This window comes from Taudactylus pleione, unplaced genomic scaffold, assembly GCF_031769625.1.
Source record: "Taudactylus pleione unplaced genomic scaffold, aTauple2 ptg000016l, whole genome shotgun sequence".
Lineage (NCBI taxonomy): Eukaryota > Metazoa > Chordata > Amphibia > Anura > Myobatrachidae > Taudactylus > Taudactylus pleione.
Genome location: NW_028284418.1, coordinates 27,506,131 through 27,525,666, shown reverse-complemented (window position 1 = coordinate 27,525,666; position 19,536 = coordinate 27,506,131). Strand labels below are relative to the sequence as shown.

At 46.5% G+C, this 19,536-nt stretch overlaps 1 protein-coding gene across 2 annotated transcripts in view; it reads right to left on the bottom strand.

Annotated features, from left to right (window-relative positions):
• The window catches only part of PGS1 (phosphatidylglycerophosphate synthase 1), a 97,947-nt gene that overhangs the window by 32,445 nt on the left and 45,966 nt on the right, over window positions 1-19,536 (bottom strand). For both annotated transcript variants that reach the window (XR_015878837.1, XM_088475293.1), the window contains exons 6-8: window positions 17,523-17,701; window positions 6,769-7,263; window positions 1,869-2,017 (exon numbers count right to left, since the gene is read on the bottom strand). Coding sequence is in view for 1 of the 2 variants with exons in the window: in XM_088475293.1 (XP_088331419.1) it covers window positions 1,869-2,017; window positions 6,769-7,263; window positions 17,523-17,701 (823 nt within the window). In the remaining variant the exon portion in view is untranslated. The remainder of the gene's footprint in view (window positions 1-1,868; window positions 2,018-6,768; window positions 7,264-17,522; window positions 17,702-19,536) is intronic.

Below are 19,536 nucleotides of genomic sequence, written 5' to 3'. Positions count from 1 at the left end.
GAGTGAAGGGAGATAAAGGAAAAGGCAATAAAGCTAAAATATGCGACATGTCGTCAATTGTGGCCTCGCATGCTGCTAAGCTCAGAGTTACACAAATAAAATAAACTCTTCTTACGCCACAGTATAATTTGTGTCAATTGTCCGAGAACATTACACGGGAGGAAACGGATACTCAAATTAGCTCTTTTTACAATAACTTACTTAAAACAAGAACTATGAGCTGTTACAAAACCTCCCATGTGGAGTGCAACTATAGCACTGCAGACAGAAAGTTTCCAAGATTATGCTACAGGGGTGAGCAAAACAAAAAATTCAGAAGAACGGTATATTTTGGGGGGAAAGTAGAGGGGGGGGGGGTAGGAGGAAGACCGATACAAGAGCATAGAACACTAAACGAGCGCTGCATGCAGTGTTGCCTGGCACATCTTTAAGGGCATGATGAAGAATAGAAATATGTGAAACGAAAATGTGGCTTTTGTTTGGGATCAATGCTCTGTAATACCTGCTCTATTTTCAATGTACATGTCACCTGAACGTTACAATCTGGCCCCACTGTAGCAAAGATTTCTAAAGAAATACATAGAAACTACTGCCAACAGGCTACGGAGATCTGGCCACTTTTACTATAGATATATCACAAACCAGTATGTGTGACTCCATGGATAGGCAGTATATACCAAACCAGTATGTGTGACTCCATGGATAGGCAGTATGTGGTTACTACATCACGAACCAGTATGTGTGACTCCATGGATAGGCAGTATATACCAAACCAGTATGTGTGACTCCATGGATAGGCAGTATGTGGTTACTACATAATAAACCAGTATGTGTGACTCCATGGATAGGCAGTATGTGGTTACTAGGTATATCACAAACCAGTATGTGTGACTCCATGGATAGGCAGTATGTGGTTATTAGGTATATCACAAACCAGTATGTGTGACTCCACTGTAGGCAGTATGATGTGCCAAACCAGTACGTGTGACTCCATGGATAGGCAGTGTGTGGTTACTATGTACAGTATATCACCAGTATGTGTGATTCCATGGATAGGCAGTATGTGGTTACTACGTACAGAATATCACCAGTATGTGTGACTCCATGGATAGGCAGTATGTGGTTACTACGTACAGAATATCACCAGTATATGTGACTCCATGGATAGGTGGTATGTGGTTACTACATCACGAACCAGTATGTTTGACTCCATGGATAGGCAGTATGTGGTTACTACATACATCACAAACCAGTATATGTGACTCCATGGATAGGCAGTATGTGGTTACTACGTACAGTATACCACCAGTATGTGTGACTCCATGATTAGGCAGTATGTGGTTACTACGTACAATATATCACAACCAGTATGTGTGACTAAATGGATAGGCAGTATGTGGTTACTACGTACAATATATCACAACCAGTATGTGTGACTGCATGGATAGGCAGTATTTGGTTCTAAAGCTGAGCTGGTGATCCCAGTAACTGTAGCAACAAAATTGTGATTGTCCAGACCTAGGTCATTTCACAGCATGAAGTTTCCAACCCATCATCACCAATTTCCCTCAGGCCAAGTCGGCTGTTTCTCAGAAGAGATATAAATAAAATCATCTGTCACAGGAGACTATCCTGGGGAGGGTCACGTGAGGCAAATGGGAGCCCTTTGCAAATTGTAAGTTGACATAACAGGGCATGAATTGCTGGGAACAGCGACTTGGCAGCCACAGAGGACGGATTTTCACTTACAAACATGTTAATGATGACAAAGGCACAGACTCTTGAAATAGAATGAGTTCTCCACTGCTAAAGAAGGAGAGTCCAGATTAAATATAGTACACCCAGAGCCCCCAGAGAAGGCGGCTCACCTCATGGAGCTGCTGCTGTAAGTCTTGACTTTCGGTCACTAAGGCAATTTGGGCTTCTAAATCACGGTGAACTGATCTGTAGCCAAAGTTTGGAGAGCCGATGAGAGTAAGGCAGGGCATTTTTTTACCTGCAGGGTACAGCCACAGACCTGCAGGGGCAGAAAAAGCAGACCGAAATGAGCAGAAAATAGGAAAACCTTATATAACATGCTACAACTATTAGTTGTACAAAAAGGACACACCACTGAATATAGAACTGGCATTGTGCTTATATAACAGAAAAAGGGATTAACACTGCCCACAAAAATATCTATGTACACACATGCATTCACTTTACTGTAGTTTACTGGCAGTCTGAGTAAATTAAGATTTACGGTCACTAGCTTGTCAAGTTCAGCCAGTTTCATAACGCCAGACACCTGAGCGGTGTTTCTGTATAACAGAGAAAGCAGAAGTGGAACCAGAGCCATTCCAGGTATTGTTCTTCCTGTAAAGATCTACACACACTCACGTAAACTTTTATTGAAGCGGAACAGGTCCTGGCTTGACCATGTTAGACACGCTTTTCAATTTCACATGTTAATGGAGACACACAACATGTTTTTACATTTAAATGCGATGCTCACCTCTGAGCTTAAAGCATTCCCTGTGGCCAGAAACATGGTGATGGGGGAGCTCAGGTAATATACACTCTATGGAGGGTATCCAATTAACCACGAATGTTGTTCGGGCACTAATGGATCCCCCAGGGCCATCCAATTAGCCCCGAAGTCTGCCTCATGCCGGCACTTATCTGTTTTTTTTTTCGGGGCCAGATGCGTCCCAAAAAATAATTCACGATAAGTGACGTTTTTTCCACCCCTGAAGTGGCAAAAACTGCTCATCGTGGATCCTATGCGTTTTCATGAGAAATATCCTATTATTTTGGATAAAATAATAGGATAGGGTGAAAAAAACCATCGGCAAAAAAAAATCCCTGTTTTTCGCCGATCGCACCTAATTGGATACCCCCTTCAGACTTTATGTACAGTACTATAGACATAGGAATGTTAAATATTTTGAACTGCTTAATTTTTAAATGCAGCCACTAAATCTGAAATACAAGTTGACTTATAGAAGAAAAAAAAAAAAAAAAAAAGTAATATTGGTAAGAGAATGGTCACATGGGCATTCAATGTCACAATTTCCTGACCAGGAAACTGCAGCATTCTAAAGAGAGGATATGCTCAGTCAGAAATACATTAGTAAATGGGAAACACTGTTCCCCTGTGACACCGGAATGATTTTGCAAGTGCTGGATGCAGTTGCTATGACAGCGGACTAGTTCTGATGACAGCATCACCAGTGCTCCTCATGTACTTCTAAAGCCATTAATTCACGTTAATGTTGCAGTCACTAAATGAACCCTAGATTTAATGTATCTGCGTTTCCTGGCCAGAAAACCATGTGTGTTCTGGAACACCAGCGTGACCTTGCCCAAACACACAATACAGAAAAAGTATTACATAAATACCAGTAATTTCGCAACGTTACCAAAGCAGAATATTTCATATGAAGCATTTAACAGAACTGCACTTACTCAGCTGCCTAGTGACGGTCACTATAAATCTCAAATATATCACGATCTGCCAAGACATTTATATATTTCTCTATCCATACATTTTGATTTACTATAATTATTTTTGACATTTTTTGAATTAGAAGATTTTACAGAATGATCAATATGTTGTTTATATCACAAGAATCCCTTTTATATAAAGGAAAAATATCAGTGTAGCGTGTCTACCATTCTAATGTTACTATATAACATTATATTCCTTATATATGACCATGTTTTGTAGAAAGGTGGTATGCAGGACTAGCCTTTCATAGGAAATAACTAGTGAAAGGCTTGAATCAGGAGCTGCCTAAAAGTACTTCCTGCAAAGTGCAAAACAAAAAAGAATAAAACCTCAAACACACAAAATGAAGGTGGGTACCTATTTATTAATGCCAATGGAAGAGTCATGGAGTGCCACCATACTCATCATTTGGGTGTAAAAGAAAAAAGGGACATAGGCTAAAAGTAATCTTTCAGACTTTGGCTCATAAAAATAGCAACATTAAGTTTTATCTATGTTTCCAAAAAAATAAAAAAATATTTGTGCGTGTCTAATTCCTCCTTCAATGCCTGTGTATTTAGAAAAAAAATAAAAAAATATCAGGCACTGCCCACTCGCAAATTTAAAAAGGTCAGATCAAACGTTTTCCATGGTGAAAAATATAGCACGAAGAGTTAAAAAAACATACCTAAACCACCTCATACAGGATGTACAAAAACTGGTGGTTTTGCCTGTGGCCACACAGAGATTCCCGTTTTAGCAAATTATTGAAACAAAGCAAGAGGAGTTTTATAATTAATTGCATAAAGACAGTGACTACACTTACAGGAATGGGATCATTGATCCCTTATTATACTACTGTAGAAGCTGAAGTCAGTGTTTTCTTAAAACAGTAAATTATGCTGTATATACAACTGCTTCAAATGCCACTGTTCAGTTTTTTAAGTTAGTCATGTTATACATTTTAACATGGTTTTCCTAATGGTATACAAATTAAGTATTTAATGACATAACACTAAATAACATTTGGGTCACATAAAAATACAACTATTATGTTTACTAACAAGCACTTTAGGTTTTAGAGAGGATCACAGGATCAGAGGCAGCAACCCTAACGTTTTGCAACATAAGGTGAGCAGGGTGAGAAGCCATGGTCACCCCAACATTTGCTTAAGAGCTCACACTTGTGTAGCTATAATAGTAGACAAAGGTGGTTGCCAACACCAACCTTCTACTCTCCAGAAGGGAAGCTAGACTGCAGCCATGGACCATCCCTGCATATCTATGTACAGTAATGCTGTACAGCAGAAGACTGATGCACCTGAAAATGCACATGGGAGAGTGAAGTGTCACTTCAAAATGTTTTCCACGTCACATTTATATATTTGTAGGCATTTATTATATCGTTAAATCTGCACCAACAATTATGCTTTGCCACAGAAGTGGACATTCACTGGACACGCCAACTCACCAGCCGCGAACCTCCGGTATGAGGCATGCATTCCACCTGTGTAGGAGGTCACCCGATACGTTTCTTCGCCCTAGACCACAGCAATTCCTTTGAGGAAACCGCCCTGGTCTAGGGCAGTTCCTTTGAAGAAACCTCCATGGCCTAGGGTGGAGTTTTGGGTCAGGTGATCTACACTGGTGATACTTAGGTGGAACACAAGTCAATATCAGAAGCTTGCGGCTGGTGAGCTGGCATGTGCCGTGAACTTGCACTTTCAAGGTGCACTTCTGTGGAAAAGCATAATTGTTGGTGCACTTTTATCAATATAAACAACTACAAATAGATATAAAAAAAAAGTGATACATGGAAAACACTTTGAAGTGACTCATGAGCTGGCGTGTGCAGTGAACGGCGCTTGCTGGTAGGAGCCGTTCGCTGCAACCTTCACCCCCCCAACTTGCACTAGTGGACACAACTGGATTCCTTGCGTCTCCCAGCCACCGGTGATTGCCGCAAAGTCTAGAGCGAGTTTTGGGATTAGGGGCCTGATTCAGAGCCACTCGTAAGTGGCAGCTCGTTCGCTCCGAGCGATGTTTGCCCAACTGCGCATGCGTACGGATCGTTATACGCATGCGCGAACCATCAGTGCGGCCGAAAATCATGTGCTCGCAAAATAGCGAATGCCTGCTAATTTGAGTGACAGGATGAGGCGTATGTGGGTGGTAACAGGGGAAGGTGCTTGAAAACGGGGAGTGGAGATCCGATCGCAGGCGTGCTTAAAGGTCAAAACGGGCGTTTTATGGGTGTGCATATTTAAAACAGCAGCATCATTGACCACGTCACTGGGTTATTTTATAGCCAGAACTGCTCGCAAAATTGTGGTAGCAAAAACCAACCACAAGAATAGCGAGCAGCTCATACCCTGTTCGATGTACTCGATTAATCTAATAAATAGCGGACATGACGTAGGATGTGAGCGGACAGGGGGCGTAGTTTCCCAAAAAACGACCGCAAGTTTTGTTCGCTCGTTCAGACCTAGAGGCGTGAACAGACCGCAAACAGCGAACGGTTCATTTGAATAGCCACCCCTATTTTCTGGACGAGCGAGCGCAAATAGCGACCGGCTCTGAATCAGGCCCTAGGTTCACTGTGTATGCATCCAGTTGCCTAATTGGATTCAAAGAAATCGTTGAGCCCCAGGCACCATCCTCCACCATTAAGTGTCCATTCCGAGTTGTTATCTTCTAAGGGGTAAGATCCATCAGTCTAGAGCTTTTTGCCAACTCATTCTGATTCCATGACTGTTTGGCATCCAATTACCTATTTCATGCCACTTTGCTACTAACTCACTGCAACATCTGCATATTACTACTGCTTATGCAACTTTATTGACTTCCTGGTAATGTTCAATATAGCTGGACACAAAAGTTATTTAATAACAAAGTCTGAGCTTACCCTCGTTCATTGTATGTGCTTTATATGAATTCTATGTACAGTATCTTGATTTTAAAAATATAGAAAACTATCATTTTCATACCAGCAGCTGATTTCAAGCAACCCTAATCCTTTTCTTAGTGTTTCTAGTGCTTTGGGCTACCAGCACTAGAAGCACTGGTGGGGGCAGCTGTTACAGCGAGTTTTAATCTAATTGCCATTAAATGAATATCTAGCGCCCACTATTTTTATATTTAACTTGAATTTTACTTGAGTTAATAGTTTAACTGAAAAAAAAAAAAGTAAAAACAAAAAGAGATTTTAGCGGCAATGATACAGTTACCAGCACTTCTGAGATTCTCATTATGTGAAAGATCAGTAGTTGAGAAATTGCTTGATCAGGCTAAAGACTTACCTTTAGCATGAAACGTCCAGTGGTCTCTGAAGTACTCTCTGAGTTTGACTCGCTGGTGCTGTCCAAGCCTACAGACTGCATTATAAAACTGATGCTCTATGTGCACATAAGCAGCCGGTATAGAACCGGCAATACCCCTAGCCCCAAAGAAGCCATTTACTTCTGGTGAAGCCAGCAGAATGTTGTAGTTAGCTCGAGTACCGAGTACTAGATCCATATATCCCTGTGTCAGGTTAAAATATCCAGTGGTCAGATGTAGCCGATCTCCTCGTTCAGCCTCTGTTAGCAATGTCTCTGTGACTAGCTCATCTATCTGGATGCCGAAAGGCTTCATTTGTACTAGTGGGTAAACCCAGGTATCCGTTGACTCTTTTTCAGAGTCAGGATCCCTGCTCTGGAAGCTGGTGCTGTGTAGCTCACATTGCTTGCGTCGTGCAGTCTCTATAACTTCCATTACTCTGTTCCTTGCAGTTTCACAGTACTTGGCCTTATCACCTGGAAAAAGCAGCAACAATCATACACTGCTATGCAAACCATTGTACATAACGGAGGTAGCCACTATGAGGCGCAGAACAGTTTTTAATTAGACTAATTTATGTAATTTAAGCTCAACAAAGAACATGGGCTAAAAGGACAATATTCTGAAAATTTATTTGATCTTCTGTACACAGATTACTTAGTCTGGATGATCAAAATCTTAGTAACATATCAAAGTGGCAGAAACTGTGCGGCACTAGCTCCTGACTGAGAACAGTGGTTGCACAATATGTAGTCATTATGTCAACATGGACACAACGTCGACAATTGATTTTACAGTGTAGGGGATAGGCTGCTGTCAAGGGTTAGGGCTTCAATCACATGAAAATGCTATGTTGCCATGCAGACTGCTGACATTCACAATATCATGTTGTACCAAACCCTATCGCAAATATGCCCTTCTAATACCATGTTCTTGCTCAATAGAGAACCTCACATGGGATGTATGACAATCTGTAGTCATAGTTTTCCACGATCAAAAAAATATCTGAATGTGTGGCCAGCCACACACCGTGCTGTATCTCCTCATCTATTCAATGATGCATATGCATGTCCAGCGCTACACCTTAAGAAAATCATATTACGAGTTTAAAAATAAACATACAAGTTATGTAAGGAAATAATCGTAAGAATTTGTACTTAATGCCAACTCTACAGGTGCAGCTGGTAGCAACCAAGGGCAAATTCAGGAAGCTAGCATTAATGTGTACTTCTAATAAACAATTTCACTTAAAGTTCACTTGTTATTCAATGCTAGACAAGCCAATTAAAATATATAATCCAAATCGTAACAGCAGTGGCAGGATTCAGCATTGGAATAATCTTGCATTACTACAGTTGTCAGGTTGAAAAAAAAACTGAATAAAGTTAGCAGAGCAAAGAAAAAAAAAAACGGCTAAAGCGGTTATGAAGATTTCAGATCATTTAAATACCGAATGGAACCCTTTATAGGTCTCATTAGTGCTTGGTTTCTAGTTGACGTCTGACTGAGAGCCTTCCTGTTATTTACTTCCTGTTCTGCATGCAACATCGTGTAACTTACTTTCATCTCAGTATATAAATAAGGTGTTTATCATATTGTCAGTTGAGGAAAAATTAGAGTTATGGTAAACTAACCTTGATAACTCCTTTTCTTCGAGGTCCATAGGGACACCAAGGGGGATAGTGTGTTGGAGAGATCCAGGCACCAAACACTTAAAAGCTTTCAGCTCCCAGGATGCCTTGGGTCATCCTCCATATATACCCCACCCCTAGACACAGGCCTTCAGTTTTGTTAACAAGCCTCAAGGCAGGAGAAGGAAAGAGGAAAAGGAAGAGCAATCGTACACCAGAAACTCACACACAAGATGAGGGAATCCGTGACCGAAAGAAAAGAAAATTTACCCAATGCGGCCAGGTGCGTCAGGGTGAGTGCCCTGTGGACCCTACGGACCTTGGAAAAAAAAAAAAAAAAAAAAGGAGTTATCAAGGCAAGTCTACCATAACTCTAATTTTCTCCTTCAGGGTCCATAGGGATCCACAGAGATACCATGGGGATGTCCTAAAGCAGTTCCCCTAGGGTGGGGGACACTCCTGAGCAGAAATGAGAACTCGTCGCCCAAAGGAAGCATCCCGAGAGGCAAAAATATCAAAGGCGTACAACCTAAGACAAGTGTGGACAGAAGAGTACGTGGCTGCCTTACACAACTGTTCAGCAGAGGCACCACGACTAAACGCCCACGATGGCCCTACAGACTGAGTAGAATGTGCGGTCACCCTGCTTGGGACAGGGAGAACAGCCTTTGAGTACACCCGAGAGATAATCATGCGCAGCCATCTCGCCAGAGTCTGCCATCCTAGTTTGTGAAAATCATAGAATACAAAAAGAGCATCTGATTTTCGAACAGATTTTGCGTGCTCCACATAGATATGGAGAGCAAGGACTACATCCAGGGAGAAAGATCTGGAGCCTGAAAAGCTGGAACTACAATTTCTTAATTCACATGGAAATGGAACACTACCTTAGGAAGGTAATTCTCCCTTGTACGAAGAACAGCTCTATCCTGGTGAAAAATCAAAAATGGGGAGTGTCAAGAGAGCGCTGCCAAATCAGAGACTCTGCGTGCAGAAGAGATAGCGACCAGAAAACGTGTCTTCGTTGTCAACCATTTCAAGTCTACAGAGTCCAGAGGTTCAAATGGGGAGCTTGTAGCCCCTTAAGAACCAAAGACAAATCCCACGGTACAACTGGTCGGACAAAAGTAGGCTGAACTCGCAGAACTCTTAGAAAAAAAAAAAAACTAACATCTGGTAATGAGGCAATCTTCATCTGGAGCCAGACTGACAGTGCAGAAACCTGCACTCTCAAAGTGGCCAGGCGGAGACCCCGGTCTAAACCTGCCTGGAGAAAAGCCAGTACCCTGGAAATCCTAAAGGTACCTTAGGTTCATACTTTGTGTGGGAACACCATTGACCAAAAGAATGCCAAACGCTGTAATAGATGCGTGCAGAGGCAGGCTTTCGTGCCCTAAGCATCGTTTGAATTACAGAACTGGAAAAACCTTTTGCTCTTAAGATAGAAAATTCAAGAGCCACACTGGTCAAAGCCAGACGAGGTAAGTCCGGATGCCGGCAGGGACCCTGCGTTAGCAGATCCTGCCATAGAGGAAGAGGCTACGGACAGTCTATAGATAGATTCTGTATGTCGGTGAACCAGTGACGTCTGGGCCAAGTCGGAGCCACCAGTATTACTGTTCCACCTTCCTACTTGAATTTCCTGAGCACTCTTGGGAGGAGGGAAATCAGAGGAAAGAGATACGTCAGCTTGAAGTCCCATCTTACTGCCAGTGCGTCCACAAAGGCTGCCGATGGGTCTCTGGACCTGGACACGTACTTGGGGACCTTGTGGTTGTGACGTGATGCCATGAGATCTATTTCTGGTAGACCCCATTTGTTTACCAGGAGCTGAAACACTCCCGGATGGAGAGACCTCTCTGACCGGAGAGTTTCCATATGGAACTTGGGTACACTGATAAATATTTGTTGAGGGTATTTAGATTTAGAATAGGGCGATGAGACCTGTTCGGTTTCTGAACCAAAAATAGATTGGAATAATAAACCTTCCTGTTGTAACACAGGATCCGGCATTATTACCCCTGAATGCAGCAGGGAAAGAATGGCCGCCTGAAGGGCCACCATTACAGCACCTGATGGAGGAATTGTGCAAAAAAAAAAAACTTCAGGGGGGGGGATGCCCCAGGAAAGTGACAGCATACCCGAGAGACCACTTCTCAGACCGAGGCATCTGTTGTTGTTATTGTTTGATGCCAGCAATCCACAAACTGAAGAAGTCTGCCCCCACCCTGGGATACCCAGGAGGAGGCCCGCCCCATCAGGCCAAGGGTTTGTCATCCAGCTTAGAAGCTGGACGTCTGACCACCCCAGACCTCTTAGTTTGTCTCCTGGTTGTCCTGCAAAAACTAGACTGCCTGGAGGAAGACTGTTGCTCGTCCATGAGGACGTAAGGACCGAAAAGAAAACTGCCTAGACTTCAATGTTGCCGTAGATGGCAGACCTGGAGATTTTGAAGCTGCCAGAGTAGCTATTATCTTATCTAACTCTGCTCCAAAAAAGTATATAGCCATAAAAACAGGAGATATGGTAAGAACTTACCTTTGTTATCTCTGTTTCTACGAGGTCCATAGGGTCCACAGGGTTGACCTTGGGGTTATAGCTGGAACAGGATCCATGGGCACCACACAGTTAAGCTTTTAGCTCCCAGGATGCACCTGGGTCCTCCTCTATACCCCGCCCCCGAGCCACAGGCACCCCAGTTGGTAAGCAGCCTAGGCCGGAGGAGAATATGGAACAGAGAGAAGGAAGACTGGAACACACAAGAAACCATACTCACAGCAATAGGAGACGGAAAACTGGTGACCAGCCACACAGCCCATTTGAAGCCAGGTGCGTCAGGGCGGGCGCCCTGTGGACCCTATGGACCTCGTAGAAACAGAGATAACAAAGGTAAGTTCTTACCATATCTCCTGTTTTCTACTTCAGGGTCCATAGGGGGTCCACAGGGTTGACCTTGGGGATGTCCCAAAGCAGTACAACTAAGGGCGGGGACGCTCCTGTGCTGAAAGGAGTACCCGGCGCCCAAAGGATGCATCCTGAGAGGCAAAGGTGTCAAACGCATAGAACCTCAAAAACGTTTGAATTGAAGACCAAGTGGCCGCCCTACACAGCTGAACAGCAGAAGCGCCACGTCTAGCAGCCCAAGAGGGACCCACAGAACGAGTGGAATGAGCCTTAACAGAGGCTGGCACAGGTAAGCCCTCCTGTGCATAAGCCTCACAAATAACGGAACGAAGCCAACGGGCTAACGTTTGTTTGTTGGCAGGCCAACCCCTCTTGTGAAAACCAAAGAGGATAAACAAGGAATCAGACTTCCTAACCGAAGCCGTCCGGTCTACATAAATTCTAAGCGCCCGGACCACATCTAAGGAAGTCTCACCAGCTGAAAGATCAGGGGACTGAAAAGCTGGCACAACAAGTTCCTGATTAATATGGAACTTCGAGACCACTTTGGGCAAAAACTCAGGACGAGTGCGGAGCACCGCTCTGTCCTGGTGAAAAATTAGGAAAGGAGGGCGACAGGAAAGCGCCCCCAATTCAGACACCCTCCTGGCCGAAGCAATTGCCAGGAGAAAAACCGTCTTAAATGTCAGCCACTTGAGCTCCACCGCCTCAAGAGGCTCAAACGGAGGACCCTGCAGGACCCGTAGCACCACCGCCAAGTCCCAAGGAGCCACCGGAGGCACAAAGGGAGGCTGGATCCTGATAACACCTTGGAAAAAGGTGTGAACGTCTGGTAGTATTGCAATCCGCCGTTGAAACCACACGGACAAGGCGGACACATGAACCTTCAGAGATGCAAGGCGTAAGCCGAGATCCAATCCTGACTGAAGAAATTCCAAGATCCTAGAAACTCGGAACACCTGAGGATCATAAAGTCTGGACTCACACCACTGAAAGTAAGTGTGCCACACTCTGTGATAAATCCGTGCTGAAGCAGGCTTGCGTGCCCTGAGCATCGTACCAATAACCGAACTGGAGAAGCCCCGAGACCTCAAGACGGCTGTCTCAAGAGCCACGCCGTCAAAGACAGCCGACCCAGATCCGGGTAAAGGCAGGGCCCCTGAGACAACAGGTCCCGACGTTGAGGAAGAAGGTACGGAACGTCGATGGAGAGGCTCCTCAGATCGGAGTACCAAGGACGTCTGGGCCAGGCCGGAGCTACCAGCACGAGCATGCCGCCGTCCTGCTTGAATTTCCGCAGAACCCGAGGAAGCAGGGATATCGGAGGAAACAGATACGCCAGGTGAAACGTCCATGTCAGCGACAGCGCGTCCACCAGACTTGCACCTGCGTCTCTTGTCCTTGACCCGTAAACGGGCAACTTGTGATTGTGACGGGAGGCCATCAAGTCCAGCTCCGGCAGTCCCCACCTGTCCACGAGTAGCTGAAACACCTCTGGGTGAAGCGACCATTCCCCGGGATGCACGTCGTGACGGCTGAGGAAGTCCGCCTCCCAATTGAGGACTCCGGGGATGAAGACCGCCGAGATCACTGGAATGTGACCCTCCGCCCAAGACAGGATACGAGACACCTCCGACATCGCTGCCTGACTGCGAGTTCCGCCTTGGTTGATTGATATACGCCACCGTGGTGGCGTTGTCGGACTGCACCTGTACCGCCCTTCCGTGAAGAGCGGGGCCGGACGACTGCAGGGCCTTGTATACTGCCCGCAGTTCCAGGATGTTGATGGGGAGAAGTGCTTCTTCCGCTGACCAACGACCCTGAAGCGACAAAGAGCCGGTCACTGCCCCCCAACCCCGGAGACTGGCATCCGTCGTGAGCAGGACCCAGTCCGGGACCCAAAATGGGCGCCCCTCGACCAGATGAGCTGTCTGAAGCCACCAAGCCAAAGATAGCCGAACGTCCGGAGACAACACCAGCACCTGAGAGCGGATCCGGTGAGGTAACCCGTTCCATTCTGATAGAATCAGCCCCTGCAGGGGCCGGGAATGGAACTGGGCAAATTCCACCATGTCGAATGTCGACACCATGGACCCCAGAACTCTCATAGCCGAATGGACCGACAGGCGGCAACGGCTCAGGCAACTGCGTATCCGCAGCTGTAGTGAGGCGACCTTCTCCGGAGTCAGGAAGATCCTTTGCTGACGCGAATCCAGCAGGGCTCCCAAATGAACCATCCGCTGTGATGGAATCAGGGAGGACTTTTTCCAATTTATCAACCACCCGTGTGCTTGCAGGCAAGCGATCGTCAGGTGGAGATGTTGAAGCAGTACCTCCGGGGAGCTCGCCAGCAACAGGAGGTCGTCCAGGTACGGCAGCAGCCGTACATTCTGGTTCCGAAGATGTGCGGCCATGACCGCCATAATCTTCGTGAACACCCTCGGTGCCGTGGAGAGACCAAAGGGTAGCGCCCGGAACTGATAGTGGTGTTGAAGGATAGCGAACCTCAGATACCGCTGGTGTGAAGATGCTATCGGAACATGGAGGTAGGCGTCCTGGATGTCCAGGGACACCATGTAATCCCCCGGTTCCATCGCCAGAATGATGGAACGTAACGTTTCCATCCTGAACTTGGGAACTCTGAGGAATTTGTTCAGAGACTTCAAGTTGAGGATAGGGCGATGAGAACCATTGGGTTTCTGCACCAGAAACAGAGACGAATAATACCCCGTCCCTCGTTGTGATAGAGGAACGGGAACAATGACCCCTGCTTTCAGCAAGGACTCTATAGCCTCCTGAACCTGTAACGCCTTGGTCTTGTCCTGAGAAGGACTTGTGCAGAAAAACTGGTGGGGTGGTCTGTGCCGAAAAGACAGGGCGTACCCCTGGGAGACCACTTCTCGAACCCAGGCATCCGTGGTGGTATTGTGCCAGCACTGGGCAAATAGAAGAAGTCGGCCTCCCACTCTGAGGTCCCCCAGAGGGAGGCCCGTCCCATCAGGCCGCAGGTTTATCTTCCTGCTTGGAAGAAGGGCGCCGAGCACTCCAGGCTTGCTTCTTGGGTTTAGAGGCCGTCTTACTCGCAGACTGTCTCGGGAAGGACTGACCTTTCGCCTTACCCTGAAACCGAAAGGAACGAAAAGCCGAACTCCGAACCTTAGCAGGCAGTGCCGCCGAAGGGAGGAAGGCCGACTTGGATTTAGCCAGGGTGTCCACTATTTTGTCCAAGTCCGGACCAAATAGTAATTCCCCATTGAAAGGTAAGGCCTCCAGACCTTTCTTTGAATCAGAGTCCGCTCTCCAGGACCGCAACCATAAGGATCGGCGGGCAGACACCGCTGCAGCCGATACCCGCGAGGTCAGCAGACTAGCATCTAAAGAAGCTTCTCCAATGTAAGAAGCGGCGTCCCTCATTTGTCCCAACAACGCCCGCTGGACATCCGGAGCGTCGTCCGGGAAGGTATCTTCCAATGCATTGGCCCACCCCTCAATGGCCTTGGCCACCCAGGAAATGGCCATGGACGGTCGGGCCACCGCCCCGGAGAGGGAGTAAATAGACTTTAAGCAAGTCTCAACTTTCCTGTCCGTGGGATCCTTCAGCGAGGATATCGACGGTAATGGTAAGGTGGCGCCCCGAGTTAAACGGGTGACATGGGAATCCACCGCCGGTGGAGTTTCCCATTTTTTACAATGTGCCTCAGGGAAGGGGTAATTAGAAGCCAACCGCTTCTGAGGAAGGAATCTCTTACTGGGCGCCTGCCAAGCTACCGCCATATGATCCGTCAACTGATCAGACAGGGGAAACACCGCAGAAGCCACCTTAGTTTTTTTGAAACTAGGAAACTTCGACCTAGGAACCGGTGCCTCATCCTCTATAAGAAGAATAGCTCGCACCGCCCTAACTAGTGCTCGCACATTAATGGACGACTTGGTATCCATTTCCTGGACCGAGGCGTCCGAGTCAGTGTCATCAGGGACCTCCCCATCATCTGAGGAACCCTCTGAGTCCGATACCTGAGCAGCCCGTGCCATGAGTGGGCGTTTAGAAATCCTAGAAGGCATGTCAGTCTGCAACATTGACTGAAAAGCCGAGGAAGCGGCCGCCAAATTTTGCACGGAGTTGGAGAGCACATCCACCCATGGTGGAGGCGTCGCCATAGGGGCCTGAAAAGGTACCACAGGCTGCTGCGGCACAGGGGAAGCCTGTATATACATAGGCAACCCCCCAAAGGGACCAACTGATTGAGACCCAGGAGGACTCCGCAATAACTGCGGGACACCCGGGGAATGGGGGATGGTCGGCTGGGGCACCGCCCTAGTAGGGAGAGCAGTCGGGACCGACAGACGGTCCGCAATAGACACCAGCACTTGAGAAAACATCGCCCACGGTGGTTCCTGCGCCAGAGAAGGTCTGGATGGGCCAGGAGCCACCTGGCATCGACTACACAGGCCATCCTGTGACAAATCCTCCCTATCTACTCCTGCAGAACAGCGTCCGCAGGAGGCCAACACCGGAGCCACTGAGCGCTCAACCTCCTCGTCTGACATGACAGAATATATTATATATCTGGCACCAGGGTAGAAGTAAAACGCACTCACCGGTGTGCTGAACAACAGCCCACAATATGGCACTGAGTAGCACACAACTGTATGTGACGGACCTCACAAATACGTGATCTATATAAGTGAGGTCAGTAGAAACGCCCCTCCCCCACACACCTGCAGGGCTTGTAGGAGAAGTAAAGGGATAAGTATAAGCTGACAGTAAGCGGAAAATAAGCACAGACAGGCAGCACTAGCAAAAAGTCACATACCATGCAGGAAGATATACTCACTGCACCTTTACACTACAATCAACCTGCCCAGATTCAGTGTCTGGGAGGGCTATAGTGCTGTGTACGCTGTCCTTAATCAGGGGAGAGGTACACAGGGGGACCGGTCCGCGTGCTCCCTGAGATCTGCGCTGCCACTGGGAAAATGGCCGCTGGAGACCTCAGAGGAGGAGTGGCCGAGGAATCTGCAGCTCAGCGACGCCAGACTGCGTGCTGAAAGGCGCGCTGAGCTGAGGGGAGGAGCCGCTGACAGGGAAGGCTTCCTCCCCTGGCTGGCCATTAACCCCAGGGATGCTGGCTTCCCGCTTGCCGGTTATCCCTGGTGGTCTAGTGGTCCCACGGGTTATGGGGGGGGCCCGCCGCCACTGCCAGCAGCCTCCGGTCTGTCCCCCGGACCGGAGGCTAAAGGACTGCATTTAAGGCATTCCGCGCGCCGCCGCTAGCCAGCGACGCGCGGCTTACCTGAATCCCCGGCGACTCCGGCAGCAGTCCTGGGAGGTAGACAGAGTCCGGCTAGTACGGACTCTGCCCTCCCGCCGCGATCCCCAGATCAGTACTGGCGTCGCGGCGCCAGTCGGGGATCAGAGCGGCAGCGTGGGCGTCTGTACAGACAGCCCTTCGCTGCCGTCTGTAGTAAAAATAGATTAAAAATAAATAAAATTTAACTTAAAATAAAAGCTTTTGGGGGCTGCTCCTGCAGCCCCCCTGCGCGGTGACCGACTCCGGCCGGGCACCAGCTTACACTGGGGTGCCTGTGGCTCGGGGGCGGGGTATAGAGGAGGACCCAGGTGCATCCTGGGAGCTAAAAGCTTAACTGTGTGGTGCCCATGGATCCTGTTCCAGCTATAACCCCAAGGTCAACCCTGTGGACCCCCTATGGACCCTGAAGTAGAAAAGGTAAAGTTTCCAGAGCCTTCTTTAATCCTGCATTAGCTTTCCAGGATCTTAACCAAAACCCTGAGCGCTACTCAAAATGCTTTAGAAGCTAAAATTCCAGAATCTATTGCAGCTGCTCCCAAATAGGAGGCCGCTTCCCGTATATGGGAGATATACTTCATCGGTTCCCTGGTAGCATCTTGTAGAGAGTCACATACAATGCATATGCAATTTAGTTGCAATGGGCTCTGACTCAACTACTCAAACACAATGCTTGGTAGGGTATAGAGCACTATATACCTGTCCCATGGGAAAGGTATACAGGGAGACTGTCCGAAAACCTCCTAAGACCAACAGCCTGGATCTCTCCAACCACATTATCCCCCATGGTATCCCTGTGGATCCTGAAGAAGAAATACAGTATACAGTTAACAGGAAAAACAAATCTGCCAATTGTAGCCTGCCAGAGAGACAGTGAAGGAGTGGTCTCACCTTTATATGGATGCACCATTGTTCCTTCTATTTCAGTTGAATCATCTGGCTGCAGCTGAAAAGAAACGTCTCCGACAGCTTCCACCAACTCACTAAAGAAATCTGCTACCTCTGAGCATCCCTGCAGCAAAATGTAACGGTCCTGGCGGTTGGTGAAGTAGGAGTCACTCAGGTTTGCTCTAAAAACAAGGTTCATTAAGAAAAGGACAAAATAATAAATGTACTGACTAAGCAGAGAACAATCACTAGAAGACTGGTCTTCACTCTAATTTAGCATACACACTAGACAATATGGTCCCTGAGTGATATCGTCTAGTGTGCCCCTGGCAGGGTGTGCTCAATGTCGTTCATGACATTGAGCACACCCGCTGAACGATATAATTAACGATATCGTTCAGCGCCCGACTCTCTCCCCCATTCCCCAACATGCAGCAACCTGATGATATCGTCAGGTTGGCCTGCATGTTTACCCGATGAACGACAATGACGAACAACTCGCGGGAACGCGCATCATCGTTATCGTTTTGGTGTAAAAAACGGACAATATAGTAGTTATCGTTCAGTCATTCACTTTATCGGGTAGTATGTACGCACCTTAACAGTACTAGATCACTCATTCCATGTGACTTATTAGACAGCATTCTCATAAAATGGCTGCCATTGTTGTGTTTAGGTTAAATGTAAGTACAAAGCCAAGGTGATGTACTGAACAGATGGCTAATTGTCAGTATAAACATGGGAGGTAATTAGGTTCTACCTGCCATTAATATTTAATACAAGGATAAAGGTAGTAGTCTCATTACGCATTCTATTATCACTAGAATTGTATGATTATCTTTAGCGATTCTGCTCCGCAGGTTTCTGTCCTCCCTGAGATAGCCTCATACAGGTTTACCATCCATAGTCCGTGAATAGTGTTGTTGCAAGTAATCAGCAGTGAAAGTCATTCATTATTTCACACTTTACAAATGAGAAAGAACGAGAGTACAATGAACAAGAAATATTTACAACCAGCAAAGAAGCGATTTTCATAATCGCCTCTTTCCATTGGACATTCTTTCATTATTAAGGAAGAGCATCATGCGAGGAACAATTTTGGGCAGCTACTCAACACCTTCACAGATCAGCTACAGAACCTGTCAATTTTTCCATACTCCTAGAAGACCATAATGCTTCTCCTGTGTTGGACCACACGTGCACAGATCAAGTGTTTATTGGCCAAACATTTTCCACACGGAGACATAAGATCTGATAGGAGTTTTGGGATGTAGTTATGAGACCGACTGACGCACAGCTGACTGTCTAAATCTCGACAGGGGAAGCCACACAAAGGGACTTAAGATAGGCGTCAAAATACCAACGCCTATCTTAATCCCGACGCCGGAATCCAGAAGGACACCAGCCCGAACAAGGCAAGTCCGGGGCACCCTTGGCGGTTAGCTGAGGGACGCAGGTACAGGTTTGGGCAGCATAGCGGGATTAACGGTAATTTTTTTAATTTATATTTTTTTTGGGGGGGGGGGGCTTAGGTTTAGGCACATAGGGGGGAGAGTTCGGTTTAGACACTAAAGGGGAGGGTTAGGGTGCGGAGGGTTAGGGCCATACCAACAGTCAGGTTGCCACTGTTGGTATTTTCACAGGAGGCATCCCGACAAGTTTACTATACAGGTAGTCTTCAAAAAAAAAAAAAAAAAAACATAATTTGGATATACTATTTGGGTAAAGATACTCTATACTTGTGCTTCATATGTGAAAATTATAAGTAAGAGTTAAGTACAGCAGACATAATCCCTAATTGGAACAAAAAAAAACAAAAAAAAACGAGACCCCAAACAAGCTTTATTTATATATACAGCAGGCTGCATCTTTATGGGAATTAAGTATGCATGTTGATACAGAGAAATGTAGAAATAAGTACTGGAGACACAACTACTGTGTGAGCCAATGAAAGCAAGGTGAAATATAAAAAATATGAGATATGGTAAGAACTTACCCTTGTTATCTCTATTTCTAC